Source organism: Mustela putorius, unplaced genomic scaffold, assembly GCF_011764305.1.
Source record: "Mustela putorius furo isolate JIRA1106 unplaced genomic scaffold, ASM1176430v1.1 tig00003909_pilon_pilon_pilon, whole genome shotgun sequence".
Lineage (NCBI taxonomy): Eukaryota > Metazoa > Chordata > Mammalia > Carnivora > Mustelidae > Mustela > Mustela putorius.
In genome coordinates this window covers 32,427,442-32,442,717 of record NW_025422057.1, presented here as the reverse complement: position 1 = coordinate 32,442,717, position 15,276 = coordinate 32,427,442, and the positions used below count along the sequence as shown (strand labels likewise).

Genomic DNA, 15,276 nt, shown 5'->3' with positions numbered 1-15,276 from the left:
AATTTCTGTTATTCAAATACATGATGTGGGGACATTTCTAACCAACAGCTGGGAGACTTCATATCATACTCAGTGACACATTCTAGATAAGTTAATCTAATTGGAGAAAACCTCAATATTTTTTTTTGTTAATTAACATATAATGTATTATTTGTTTCAGGGGTACAGGTCTGTGAATCATTAGTCTTATACAATTCACAGCACTTAACATAGCACACACCCTCCCCAGTGTCCATAACCCAGCCACCCTATCCTTTCCCCACACCCCAGCAACCCTCAGTTTGTTTCCTGAGATTTAGAGACTCTTATGGTTTTTCTCCCTCCCTGGTCCCATCTTGTTTCATTTTTTCCCTCCCTCCTCACCACCACACCCATCCTGCCTCTCAAATTCCTCATATCAGAGAGATCATATAATTGTCTTTCTCTGATGAATTTATTTCGAACAGAGGAATATATTTGTATGATTTTTAGAACAGGGAAATAATTCTTAAGGTACAAAATTAAATGAATAGATTGATTTTATTACGTTAAAGACTTGTATAAATACAGATGACACCATAAGCAGAGATGAGTGACAAACCACAGAAATATGTGCAACACATAACTGACAGGAAGTGTTTATTACATATAGATAACTAAGTCAGCAAGAAAAATGGACAACTTGAGCAGGCAGCTACCAGGAAAGAAGTGGCAGTTAACATTCAAAGATGCTACAACATCCAAAGAAATTGGAGTAATGGCATTCAAAATCAGTAGAGATTCCATAAACAAAAACATAAAAGACCACATATTAGCAGTGAGGGGTGTGTATGAAGATAAATTTTCATGGTATCTTGCTTACCAGCTTTTAAACTAATCACGATTGGGCTTTTTTTCTTTCTTTCTTTTTTTTTTTAATATATATGACAGATCACAAGCAGACAGAGGCAGGCAGAAGGGGGAGGGGAAGCAGGCTTCCTGCTGAGCAGAGAGCCCAATGTGGGACTTAATCCCAGGACCTTGAGATCATGACCTGAGCCAAAGACAGAGGCTTAACTCTCAGAGCCACCCAGGTGCCTCTGTTTTGTTTTGTTTTTTAAAACATCTCCAAATGTAATTGTAAATTGGTGCTCTAAACTTGTGTATCTTAAATTCAGAAGTGATTTTGATTAGCAAACTGATGTTTATCTGTTCCCTAGAGGCCAGTTCTCATTGTAATAAGAGGAGTATGCTTTACTTTCTCACTTTTGCTATGTTGACTATTGATTAAGGAATAAAGTGTCCCACATTCCTGTGGGTTTTTAAACTTTGGCCAGATGACTCTTCTCATAACAATATGTTGGACGTCTCTTTTAAGATTCATTTTTAGGTTTGTAACTTTTTAAAAAAATAAATCCTTGTTTATATATTTTTCTCTTAGATCAAATGAATGCCTCAGGACCGATTAAAGAGAAGATGGGGATTTTCAAGATTCTAGAAAATTCTGAGGATTCCAGTCCTGAATGTTTGTTTTAAAGTGGAGCTAAAGACTATCTTTTAAAGTTCTTGTTTACATCTAGTGATTTACCTACATTGGTTTTAAAATTCAGATTATCCACTTTACCCTGTTGATTGTATCAGTTTACATAATGACTCTTGTACCATTGCATAATCAGTAGGTGGTAATTCTCTGAGCCTTATTAAGAACAAAAGAGTATTCATAGTAACTTTAGATTTTCCGTTAATTTTTCAGGCTCAGTAATATTTTTGGGTACAGGCTGATGTGTACTTAACCACTGCCAGATTTATACAGTCTTCCTGTGGAAGTTTAATGTCTTTTTCCCCGCTTTTAGCAGTACAGTTCATGGGTTTGGGGTACTTCAGTTATGGAGTAGGCTTCAATGGGGGAAAGATTGGGATTATACTTTCTGTTGTTTAAATAAGAAATTGTTTGATTTTAGGGTCTATTTCTATAAAATAGTTTACCAAATAAATGTTTGTTATAAGATGATCTCATCAAATTATTTTTTTCAGAAAAATAATGGCTCAGGTGAAATAATAACAAACATCTTGACTGGCGTTGTGATTCAATATTATGTTGACTTGATTTTATTCATTAGTACTGTACACATATATAAAGATTTCAACTGGACATTGGTTCTTGCAGTGCAGGCTTTTGAAAAAACTGTAGGGTCTTGATAAAAGAAGTGGTAGTATGTCACGCAAAAAAACAAAGAATAGAACAAGGAAGAAGAGACCTTGAAAATGTATAGTAGGAGGAGTAAATATTACCCGAGAGAGGAAAACAGAATGTAGGAATGTAAGTAATGTAAAATTCATGGTATATGATAGATGAACATAAAGACCAAAATAGGAACAAGTTAGGCCCTGTATGTATATCAGACTATGAAGAAGAGAGTTCCTGAATGTTCCCTGAGCCATTTCTGTGTAGGTGGTTTGTCTCTTGGGAAAATGTTATATTCAATGTAGATATTATCCTTGCCAGAGGGTAATTGAGCTGGGACTCAGAAGAAAACCGTTTTGAGAGAATATTCAGTCTGATGAAAAGACTACAGAGAGGTGTATTTTTCAAGTGGGAATGTTTACCAGCCAATCATGCTGACCAAACATCCCCAAACTTGGTTGCTTAGTAGTCCTCCTAAGTTTCCCTACTCTGTTCTATTTTGTTCTCCAATGACTATTTCGTGGGTTCCACCTCTGTCTTCAAATCTGTAGTAACTCCTCTCTCACCTTGCTACCTGTTGGCACTGAGGAAATAGAATCAGAAGAGAACTTGAAAGTTGCCAGACAGCATCTATAACCACCACCACCCCCGCATCTGTGCCCATGTATCCTTCTGTCCTGCTACTGTGGATATATTGTCCTAGCTAGAACCAACAGAAGTGTCTCATTACTTTCTCGTAAGGAAAACTCCTTGGAAAGTTGTAGGTATGCAATTTTTTGGTGGTGGTTGTTCTCTTCCTTTTTTTTTTCTGAACCTCTTCTAGTCATCCCTGTCTTTCCATTGGAACATTTCTTAACTGTCACCTCAGTTTGCTTGATCTTTTTTTTTTTTTTTTAAGCTTATATGTCAGAGAGAGAGCACAGGCAGACAGAGTGGCAGACAGAGGCAGAGGGAGAAGCAGGCTCCCTGCTGAGAAAGGAGCCCAATGTGGGACTCAATCCCAGGATACTGGGATCATGGCCTGAGCTGAAGACAGCTGCTTAATGGACTGAGCCACCCAGCATTTCAGTTTGCTTGATCTTTAAGCAACGTTTCCTACAGTTGTATAACCTCCACTAAGCAATTTCTGTATTTTGCTAGTTTCTAGCAAACATATCACCTGGTTTTCCTTCCTACTTCTCTGGTCCTTTCTTAATCCCCTTAGCTATTTGTTTCTTATGTCTTTGAGCCCTAGACTTTAGAATGTCCCAAGCAAAGCTTGGGGTTCCCTTGGTGGTCCTACTTCATTGCTTTAAATAGATGACTCAGATTTATATCTCTAGCCAGAATCTTTGTCCTGAACTTCCTTCCAGCTGACTACTTGACATTCTTACTTGGTTGCCTGACTCAAACAGTTCCAAACCTGAGTTTATGAACTCATGTGTCAGCACGTTGAGACTAACCTGAGCAGGAGCCAGGATTCAGATGCTTAACTGACTGTGCCAACAAGGTGCCCTGGAACTTTAACATTTCTATGCAAACATGTTTGATGGCGTCTTTCACTAATGTCTTGGCAATTACATATGATTTTTTAGTCTTAGCGGTTTGAAGTAATACTTTATGAGAAGACTAAAAAGCAATAGTGCTTATATTCACAACATTAGTTGTTTCTATTTTAAGGTCCATACTCAATTATTTTGGTTTTGAGCTTCTTTTTAAATTAATGGCAGGTAAGTTTTTGTGATCCTATTTGTTGTATTAGCCAGTACATTTCCACAAATAACATAGTGTACTTATTTACTTCACCATCAATTATGGTTACCAAATTAAGCCCAAGGAATCATACTTAAGAATAAAAATCTTCTAAATCTCCTTTACTACTTTGGAATCACTTATTGTCATGACTTGATTGACTACCATTACTGTTATGTTCAGAGAACATGTAACTTGTCAAAATCTAGTGAAGTTTTGGGCACCTGAGTGGCTCAGTTGGTTAAGTGTCCCCAGCTCTTTGTTTTGGCTCAGGTCTTGATCCTGAGGTCCTGGGATCAAGCCCCATGTTGGCTGCCCACTCAGCAGGGAGTCTGCTTCTCCCACTTCCTCTCCCCCAACCACCAACCTCGTGTTCTCTCTCTCTAAAATAAATGAATAAAATCTTTAGCTCCAATTCATGAGCTATGTCTGCAGAGTCCATTATGAGAAACAAAAGCATAGATTTTTCCTAATCTCTCTTTCACAAATCTGTGCGCTAACCAGATCAATCAGCAGATTGATCCCCAAGTCACACCTCTGAATCTTTGTTTATTCCTGAGTCTTGTTACTTAATATCCATCACTGGCTTCATTGAATATCACCATTTGAAGAGAAGTCTCTTAGAGGTGTGTGGGGAAATTATGTGAGCTGCTCCTCTTCTCTAAGTATTGAAGAAATTTATAAAGTATGCCTGCCTCTCTTCATACTCCGTACTCTATGACCACTTACCCACCTAAGGTGGTCAGATTCAGGTTTCATTCCTTTTCTAGCTTTAATAAGTTCTTGAATGAAATATAAAAATAGCGTAGTTGTTAGAAAAACATGACAGACTTCTTTACTTCTTATGGGTGTATAACTTCAGGAGAGTATAGAATCAAGTGCTTAGTTGTACGCGTGCATCCACCGTAACTGCCTGTGTTATAGCTAGCATCTCTGTAGGCTCTCTGTTCCTCCTAATTAAACCCTACAACAAGGTAACCACTTTTGTAATCTTTATCACCATGAACTAATTAATTCTACACTGCAAAAATCTTTGCCAGGCATGTGAATAATGAAATTTGGGACATTTTAAATTAATAAAAAGCACTTCTTCCAGTATAGATGAAATAAATGGTAAGAAAACCTCTGGTGAGAAGAGGTCTGTTAGGTTTATCTTGCCTTTACTGGGTTTTAAATAAGGATTGTTTGCTTTGCTGCCCCCAACACTTAAGTTTATTTCTCTGGTTACTTGCAAGAAATGAGATGAGTCCTATTTTAATATTTTATCAAAATGAGATCTGAGACTGACTACTTTGTGCTGTAGAACAAGGTGCAGATTCATCTGGGAGCATTGGGTGCAGGGGGTTTGACTTTACCCTATTTCTCTCAATCCCAAGGTTGTATCTGTCCTTGTTTCTCCACCTTTCATTGAATCCTTTTTGTACAAGTACTAGGGTGTAAAAGCAAGTGACTAGAATTTCAAACAGCTTGGCACAATACTGGTTTAATCCTTCCTTGGGAGAGAATGGGAAGTTACAAGATTTGAGTGGACTCTGTTAGAGGCATCAGTGCTAAAGGTAATCAAAAATTCATAATTCATCGATTCATTATTATTAGAACTTGATATTTGGTCTTGTTCTCATTCAGATATTTGCATGGTTGACTCCCTGGCATTCAAGTCCTCAGCTCACAGTTCACTTTAGAATGAATGTCTCTCACCTGTCCCTTCTCCCTTCCTAATCTGTCGGCCTCTCATAACTCCAACGTGGTGGGGTGTACTGTGATCTGTATAAGAGTGAGTTGGAAACATGAAGCAGGAATACAGTTACCAAGAAGAACCAGGGAAACTGCACTGGATTAAATAGTATGGACTCGTAACTAGAATTAAAGAAAGATGAAGGACCTCCATTAGATTAGTTTATCAGGTGCTAAAAAGAAAAGACAAGGAAACTACACCTGGCTGTGTTGTAGATAAGATAACATCAAAGAAAATCTAAAGGCTAGAGAGCTCATTCACAAAGGGACAGAGATCAGGTAGATGGCACATGTCTTATTTTAGCAAAAGGAAGACCGTAAAGTTGTCAGTGTGTTGCAGGGAAAAAACTCCAACCTAAAACTTATATCCATCATTGGCTATCCCTTGGAGATTCATACATAACATTCAGGTGCTTGAGTAGGCAGTCAAAACTCCTATAGATAAAGAATAGAGGAGGGGCACATGGGTGGTTTGGTCGAGCATCGATCGGACTCTTCCTCTCAGCTCAGGGTCCTGAGTTGAAGCCCGACGCTGGGCACGGGGCCTACTGTATTTATTTTTTAAAAGACTTTATTTTTTTGATAGGTCACAAGTAGGAAGAGAAGCAGGCGGCAGGGGTGGGGTGGGGTGGTGGGAAGCAGGCTCCCTGCTGAGCAGAGAGCCCCATGCAGGGCTCAGTCCCAGGACCCTGAGATCATGACCTGAGCCAAAGGCAGAGGCTTAACCTTACACTGAGGCACCCAGGCACCCAATGGAGCCTACTTTAAAATGAATAGAGTGATAAAATTTTAAGTGTTGGGCGTTGGACAGATGTGATTAGCAGATAACCTTGTAACAATTTTAAAATTCACCATTTTGGATTACAAAAAATAATCAGCCTTTAAAAAAAATTACTGTAGATCATTCGCTATAATCCCATTTCAGGATAATTACAAAGTGTGAATTAAGTAGCACAATTGCTTGGAAATTTTGTAACTCCTGTCTTTGGATCAAAGAAGGCACCCAAGACAGTATTTCACAATAATTTTGAAGTACTAGAAGTGGATGTACTCACTGTATCAAATAGAGCTAACATTCACTGCGGAACTTGAGAGCATTTATAACAAACGTGAAGGTGAATAATGAACTTAAAATGTTATAAATCAAAAAGGAAAACAGTTAAATTTTTGCATAAAATGTTTTAGGGGTATGAAAGTCAGATTTTTTTTTTTTTTTAAGATTTTTAAAATTTACTTGACAGATCGCAAGTAGACAGGCAGGCAGAGAGAGGGAGGGAAGCAAGCTCCCTGCTGAGCAGAGACCCAATGAGATCCCAGGACTCTGAGACCATGACCTGAGCTGAAGGCAGAGGCTTAACCCTGAAAATCAGAATTTTTTTTTTAAGATTTTATTTATTTATTTGACACAGGGAGTGGGATCACAAGTAGGCAGAGAGGCAGGTGGAGAGAGTGGGAAGCAGGTTCCCTGCTGAGCAGAGAGCCTGATGCTGGCCTTGATCCCAGGACCCTGAGACCTTGACCTGAGCCGAAGGCAGAGGCTTAATTAACCCTCTGAGTAACCCAGGCGCCCCTAGAATTTTTGATAGAAAAATGTAATAACTGCTCTTAGGGTTATTTTCCTTCTCGGGATGTCCAGTGAATTCTGTGAACTCTGCAGAAAGTTCCCCTGCCTAGTTTAAAATCCTAGTGGAAAAGTACACACTCCTGGGAGGTTCAGGGGTCATGTAAACCAACTCATTTTCTGAGGACGCTCTGGTTTTGGCCAGAGGAGAAACATCGTGTTCTCTGAACCTCTGAACTTGCCCTGCTGGGGTGCTGGGATGGGTCAGATCTGATAACACTAGCGTGGGAGGCAGGTGTTTCTGTCACTTAAAACCTTGGTCCACAGAGGTCACATGTTATGCTTGCCTGTCCTTTCCAAAGTGGGTGTAACTTACATTCTCTTCAGAGAATGTGAGACTCCTAATTTCCTTTAAGACTTTTTCTTTCTTTCTTTCTTTCTTTCTTTCTTTTTAAATTATTTGACGGAGAGAATACAAGCAGGGAGAGGGAGAGGGAGAAGCAGGCTTCCTGCTGAATAAGGAGTCCAATGAAGGACTCAGTCCCATGATGCTGAGACCATGACCTGAGCAGAAACCAAGAGTTGGTTACTCAACCAACTGAGCCACCCAGGAGCCCCACCAAGCCAGACTGTTTTTTAAAGAAAGATTTTATTTATGAGGGAGAGCATGAGCCAGGGAAAGGCTAGAGGGAGACTTCCCTTGAGCAGGGAGCCTGATGGGGCTGGATCCCGGGACCCCAGGATCACAACCTAAACTGAAGGCAGACTCTTAACCAACTGAGCCACCCAGGTACCCCTAAACCACATTTTTAAAAAAGATTTTATTTATTTAGGGTGCCTGGGTGGCTCAGTTGGTTAAGTGACTGCCTTTGGCTCAGGTCATGATCCTGGAGTCCCAGGATTGAGTCCTACATTGGGCTCCCTGCTCAGCGGGGAGTCTGCTTCTCCCACGGACCTCTCTCCTCTCATGCTCTCTCTTGTCTCTCTCTCTCAATAAATAAAAAGTTTTTAAAATAAGATTTTATTTATTTATTTATTTGAGAGATCACAAGTAGAGAGGCAGGCAGAGAGAGGGAAACGCGGGCTCCCCACTGAGCAGAGTGCCCAAAGTGGGGCTCGATCCCAGGACCCCGAGACCATGACCTGAGCTGAAGGCAGAGGCTTAACCCACTGAGCCACCCAGGTGCCTCTTAAACCACATTTTTTATTAAGAACCAGGACTCTAGAGAAATGGCTGGTTGGAGAGCCAAGCAGGAGAAGTAGGAGATAAAACTGAAATATACTACTCCATTAGAAAATAAGAAATTGCTCAAAGATTGGTGGGGTTATGTGAAGAGTAAAGAATCCCATCATTAGACAATTTTAAAAAATCAATGATACAATAGATTGTGACCTATGAAAGTAATTGTCTGATTTCATAATGATATATAAATACCAGTGAAAAGTTGATGAATAGTAACAAGGTTTCAAAGAGTCTGCCTTCGAAATATTTAATTACAAATGGTGCTAAAGAGCTCCTGGGTGGCTCAGTCAGTTAAGTGTCTGCCTGGGATCGAGTCCCACATCAGGCTCCGTCTCATCAGGGAGTCTGCTTCTCCCTCTGCCTGCCGCTCCCCCTGCTTGTGCTTAGGCTCTCTCTCTCAAATAAATAAAACCTTTTTTAAAAAATTACAAATTTTATTAAAATAATTTTATGGTGGGGATGCCTGGGTGGCTCAGTTGGTTAAGTGTCTGCCTTCAGCTTAGGTCATATCCCAGGGTCCTGGCATAGAGCCCTGTCTGAGGCTCCATGCTCAGTAGTGACTCCGCCCCTTCCCTGCTGCTTGTGCACTCTCAAATATAACATCTTTTTAAAAAATATAAAGAAGGGATGCCTGGGTGGCTCAGTTGGTTGGACGACTGCCTTCGGCTCAGGTCGTGATCCTGGAGTCCCAGGATCAAGTCCCTCATCGGGCTCCCAGCTCCGCGGGGAGTCTGCTTCTCTCTCTGACCTTCTCCTTGTTCATGCTCTCTCTCACTGTCTCTCTCTCAAATAAATAAATAAAATCTTTAAAAAATATATAAAGAAAATAATTTTGTGGTAGAAGACTCTGGCAGGCACTCTTAAGTAATCAAAGTGATTACCCCCCCCCCAAAAAAAGTGAACACCCATAATGGGGCAGATTGGAATTGTCATCCAATAGGATGCAATGAGAAGAAAAAGCATTCTGTGATATTCCTTTCAAAGATGCATAACCTCAGGGAGCCTGGCTGGCCCAGTTGGTGGAACATTTGACTCTTGATCTCAGGGTTGTAAATTCAAACCCCAAGTTGGGGATAGAGATTACTTAATATCTTTGAGGGGTAGGGGGCAGATACATAACCTGAATCTAATCATGAGGAAATACCAGACAGACCCACATCAAGAGACATTTTACAAATAGCCAACATACATCTTTAAGAGTGGCAGGGTCATGGAAGTCAAGGAAAGGCTGAGGAACTATTTCAGACTGAAACAGATTAAGGAGAAAACTTCTTGCAACATGTGCTTATGCTTTTAAACTGGATTCTGAACTGAATATCATGGGGAATTTTGGTGAAACATTAATAGAAATGAGGATTGTGGGGTCCTAAAGCATCAACTTTAGTTTCCTGATTTTGAAAGTTGTATTAGGGTTATATAGGAGAATTGCGTTGTTTTTAACCCAAAATATGGTTTTGGAACTTCAGGTCAACAGTTTACTCTCAAATGTACAAAATAAGGAAAACTACAAACTTTGGACTTTTCTATACACTTAGAATTATTAAAAGTAAAATGTGTAAATATATGTGTGTGTGTGTGTGTGTGTGTGTGTGTGTGTGTGAAGCCAGCAATGGGCTCATATATAAACTACAAACCCTTCACAAAAGAAGTGATATTGTCAGCTTTGCGCAGTGGCAGTATCGTAGCTAATGAGGTTTATCCAAGGCGCGATTATTGCTAAGAAGTGATATTGTCAATGGACATCTGAAAAAGCACTCTGCATCACGAATTGTCATGGAAATGTGAATTACAACTGCAATGGGATAGAGGAGTCAAGATGGCGGAGAAGTAGCAGGCTGAGACTACTTCAGCTAGCAGGAGATCAGCTAGATAGCTTATCTAAAGATTGCAAACACCTGCAAATCCATCGGCAGATCGAAGAGAAGAAGAACAGCAATTCTGGAAACAGAAAAACAACCACTTTCTGAAAGGTAGGACTGGCGGAGAAGTGAATCCAAAGCTACGGGAAGATAGACCCCGGGGGTGGGGGAGGGTCCGGCTCCCAGCAAGCGGTGGAGCAACGGAGCACAAAATCGGGACTTTTAAAAGTCTGTTCCGCTGAGGGACATCGCTCCAGAGGCTAAACCGGGGCGAAGCCCACGCGGGGTCAGCATGGCCTCAGGTCCCACAGGGTCACAGAAGGATCGGGGGTGTCTGAGTGTCGCAGAGCTTGCGGGTATTGGAAAGGGAAAGCCGGCTACAGAGACAGAGCTGACAGTAAGCTCACAGCTCGGTGTTACCTTGAACCAGTCGCAGGCTCGGTGAGCTCGGAGCGCGGCCAGAGGTCAGGCAGATGGGAGTAACTGGGCACTGTTCTCTGAGGGCGCACTGAGGAGTGGGGCCCCGGGCTCTCGGCTCCTCCGGGCCAGAGACCAGGAGGCAGCCATTTGTATTCCCGTCCTTCAGAACTCTACGGAAAGCGTTCAGGGAACAAAATCTTCTGAAAGCAAACCCGAGCGGATTACTCAGTCCGGCCCCCGGTAAGGGCGGTGCCATTCCGCCTGGGGCAAAGACACTTGAGAATCACTACAACAGGCCCCTCCCCCAGAAGATCAACAAGAAATCCAGCCAAGACCAAGTTCACCTACCAGGAGTGCAGTTTCAATACCAAGGGGAGCAGCAGAATTCCAGAGGAGGAGAAAGCAAAGCACGGAACTCATGGCTTTCTCCCTGTGATTTTTTTAGTCTTGCAGTTAATTTAATTTTTTTCTTTTTCATTTTTTTCTCTTCTTCTGCTAAAATTTTTTTTAACTTTTACCCTTTTCTTTTTTAACGTTTTTTAACTAGGTTATCTAATATATATTTTTTCTTTTTTATATTTTTCTTTATTCATTTTCTTTTTTTAAATTCTTTTCTTTTCTTTTTTTTTCCTTTTTTTTTCTTTCTTTCTTTTTGAACCTATTTTTATCCCCTTTCTCCCCCCTCACGATTTGGGATTTCTTCTGATTTAGTTAAAGCATATTTTCCTAGGGTTGTTGCCACCCTTTTAGTATTTTACTTGCTCCTTCATATACTCTTACCTGGACAAAATGACAAGACGGAAAAATTCACCACAAAAAAAAAAGAACAAGAGGCAGTACCGAAGGCTAGGGACCTAATCAATACAGACATTGGTAATATGTCAGATCTAGAGTTCAGAATTACAATTCCCAAGGTTCTAGCCGGGCTCAAAAAAGGCATGGAAGATATTAGAGAAACCCTCTCAGGAGATATAAAAGCCCTTTCTGGAGAAATAAAAGAACTAAAATCTAACCAAGTTGACATCAAAAAAGCTATTAATGAGGTGCAATCAAAAATGGAGGCTTTCACTGCTAGGATAAATGAGGCAGAAGAAAGAATTAGTGATATAGAAGACCAAATGACAGAGAATAAAGAAGCTGAGCAAAAGAGGGACAAACAGCTACTGGACCACGAGGGGAGAATTCAAGAGATAAGTGAAACCATAAGAAGAAACAACATTACAATAATTGGGATTCCAGAAGAAGAAGAAGAGAGAGGGGGAGCAGAAGGTATACTGGAGAGAAATATTGGGGAGAATTTCCCCAATATGGCAAAGGGAATGAGCATCAAAATTCAGGAGGTTCAGAGAATGCCACTCAAAATCAATAAGAATAGGCCCACACCCCATCACATAATAGTAAAATTTACAAGTCTTAGTGACAAAGAGAAAATCCTGAAAGCAGCCCAGGAAAAGAAGTCTGTAACATACAATGGTAAAAATATTAGATTGGCAGCTGACTTATCCACAGAGACCTGGCAGGCCAGAAAGAGCTGGCATGATATTTTCAGAGCACTAAACCAGAAAAACATGCAGCCAAGAATACTATATCCAGTTAGGCTATCATTGAAAGTAGAAGGAGAGATTAAAAGCTTCCAGGACAAACAAAAACTGAAAGAATTTGCAAATACCAAACCAGCTCTACAGGAAATATTGAAAGGGGTCCTCTAAGCAAAGAGAGAGCCTACAAGTGGTAGATCAGTAAGGAACAGAGACAATATACAGTAACAGTCACCTTACAAGCAGTACAATGGCACTAAATTCATATCTCTCAATAGTTACCCTGAATGCTAATGGGCTAAATGCCCCAATCAAAAGACACAGGGTATCAGAATGGATTAAAAAAACAAAACCCATCTATATGTTGCCTTCAAGAAACTCATATTAAGCCCGAAGACACCTCCAGATTTAAAGTGAGGGGGTGGAAAAGAATTTACCATGCTAATGGACATCAGAAGAAAGCAGGAGTGGCAATCCTTAGATCAATTAGATTTTAAGCCAAAGACTATAATAAGAGATGAGGAAGGACACTATATCATACTCAAAGGGTCTGTCCAACAAGAAGATCTAACAATTTTAAATATCTATGCCCCCAACGTGGGAGTAGCCAACTCTATAAACCAATTAATAACAAAATCAAAGAAACACATCAGCAATAATACAATAATAGTAGGGGACTTTAACACTCCCCTCACTGAAATGGACAGATCATCCAAGCAAAAGATCAGCAAGGAAATAAAGTCCTTAAATGACACACTGGACTAGATGGACATCGCAGATATATTCAGAACATTTCATCCCAAAGCAACAGAATACACATTCTTCTCTAGTGCACATGGAACATTCTCCAGAATAGATCACATCCTCGGTCCTAAATCAGGACTCAACTGGTATCAAAAGATTGGGATCATTCTCTGCATATTTTCAGACCACAATGCTCTGAAGCTAGAACTCAACCACAAGAGGAAGTTTGGAAAGAACCCAAATACATGGAGACTAACGAGCATCCTTCTAAAGAATGAATGGGCCAACCGGGAAATTAAAGAAGAATTGAAAAAAATTATGGAAACAAACGATAATGAAAATACAACGGTTCAAAATCTGTGGGACAAAACAAAGGCAGTCCTGAGAGGAAAATATATAGCGGTACAAGCCTTTTTCAAGAAACAAGAAAGGTCTCAGGTACACAACCTAACCCTACACCTAAAGGAGCTGGAGAAAGAACAAGAAAGAAACCCTAAGCCCAGCAGGAGAAGAGAAATCATAAAGATCAGAGCAGAAATCAATGAAATAGAAACCAAAAAAACAATAGAACAAATCAACGAAACTAGGAGCTGGTTCTTTGAAAGAATTAATAAAACTGATAAACCCCTGGCCAGACTGATCAAAAAGAAAAGAGAAAGGATCCAAATAAATAAAATCATGAATGAAAGAGGAGAGATCACAACTAACACCAACGAAATACAAACTATTATAAGAACATACTATGAGCACTCTACGCCAACAAATTTGACAATCTGGAAGAAATGGATGCATTCCTAGAAACATATAAACTACCACAACTGAACCAGGAAGAAATAGAAAGCCTGAACAGACCCATAACCAGTAAGGAGATTGAAACAGTCATTAAAAATCTCCAAACAAACAAAAGCCCAGGGCCAGACGGCTTCCCGGGGGAATTCTACCAAACATTTAAAGAACTAATTCCTATTCTCCTGAAACTGTTCCAAAAAATAGCAATGGAAGGAAAACTTCCAAACTCATTTTATGAGGCCAGCATCACCTTGATCCCAAAACCAGACAAGGATCCCATCAAAAAAGAGAGCTATAGACCAATATCCTTGATGAACACAGATGCGAAAATTCTCACCAAAATACTAGCCAATAGGATCCAACAGTACATTAAAAGGATTATTCACCACGACCAAGTGGGATTTATTCCAGGGCTGCAAGGTTGGTTCAACATCCGCAAATCAGTCAATGTGATAAAACACATCAATAAAAGAAAGAACAAGAACCATATGATACTCTCAATAGATGCTGAAAAACATTTGACAAAGTACAGCATCCCTTCCTGATTAAAACTCTTCAAAGTGTAGGGATAGAGGGCACATACCTCAATATCATCAAAGCCATCTATGAAAAACCCACCGCAAATATCATTCTCAATGGAGAAAAACTGAAAGCTTTTCTGCTAAGGTCAGGAACACGGCAGGGATGTCCATTATCACCACTGCTATTCAACATAGTACTAGAGGTCCTAGCCTCAGCAATCAGACAACAAAAGGAAATTAAAGGCATCCAAATCAGCAAAGAAGAAGTCAAATTATCACTCTTTGCAGATGATATGATACTATATGTGGAAAATCCAAAAGACTCCACTCCAAAACTGCTACAACTTGTATAAGAATTCAGTAAAGTGTCAGGATATAAAATCAATGCACAGAAATCAGTTGCATTTCTCTACACCAACAACAAGACAGAAGAAAGAGAAATTAAGAGTCAATCCCATTTACAATTGCACCCCAAACCATAAGATACCTAGGAATAAACCTAACCAAAGAGGCACAGAATCTATACTCAGAAAACTATAACGTACTCATGAAAGAAATTGAGGAAGACACAAAGAAATGGAAAAATGTTCCATGCTCCTGGATTGGAAAAATAAATATTGTGAAAATGTCTATGCTATCTAAAGCAATCTACACATTTAATGCAATTCCTATCAAAGTACCATCCATCTTTTTCAAGGAAATGGAACAAATAATTCTAAAATTTATATGGAACCAGAAAAGACCTCGAATAGCCAAAGGGATATTGAAAAAGAAAGCCAACGTTGGTGGCATCACAATTCTGGACTTCAAGCTCTATTACAAAGCTGTCATCATCAAGACAGCGTGGTACTGGCACAAAAACAGACACATGGATCAATGGAACAGAATAGAGAGCCCAGAAATAGACCCTCAACGCTATGGTCAACTAAGCTTCGACAAAGCAGGAAAGAATGTCCAATGGAAAAAAGACAGCCTCTTCAATAAATGGTGTTG

The 15,276-nt window shown here is 40.0% G+C and overlaps 1 protein-coding gene and 1 pseudogene across 1 annotated transcript in view; both read left to right on the top strand.

The window, feature by feature from the left end:
- Nucleotides 1–1,969, top strand: part of HELLS (helicase, lymphoid specific) — a 38,618-nt gene extending 36,649 nt beyond the window's left edge. Inside the window, exon 22 of the mRNA XM_004749635.3 lies at nucleotides 1,400–1,969. Within this exon, the coding sequence (XP_004749692.1) occupies nucleotides 1,400–1,494 (95 nt within the window). The 3' untranslated portion in view covers nucleotides 1,495–1,969. The remainder of the gene's footprint in view (nucleotides 1–1,399) is intronic.
- Nucleotides 1,970–10,071: 8,102 nt separating this feature from the next.
- Nucleotides 10,072–10,203, top strand: LOC123388794 (annotated as a pseudogene).
- Nucleotides 10,204–15,276: the final 5,073 nt, after the last annotated feature.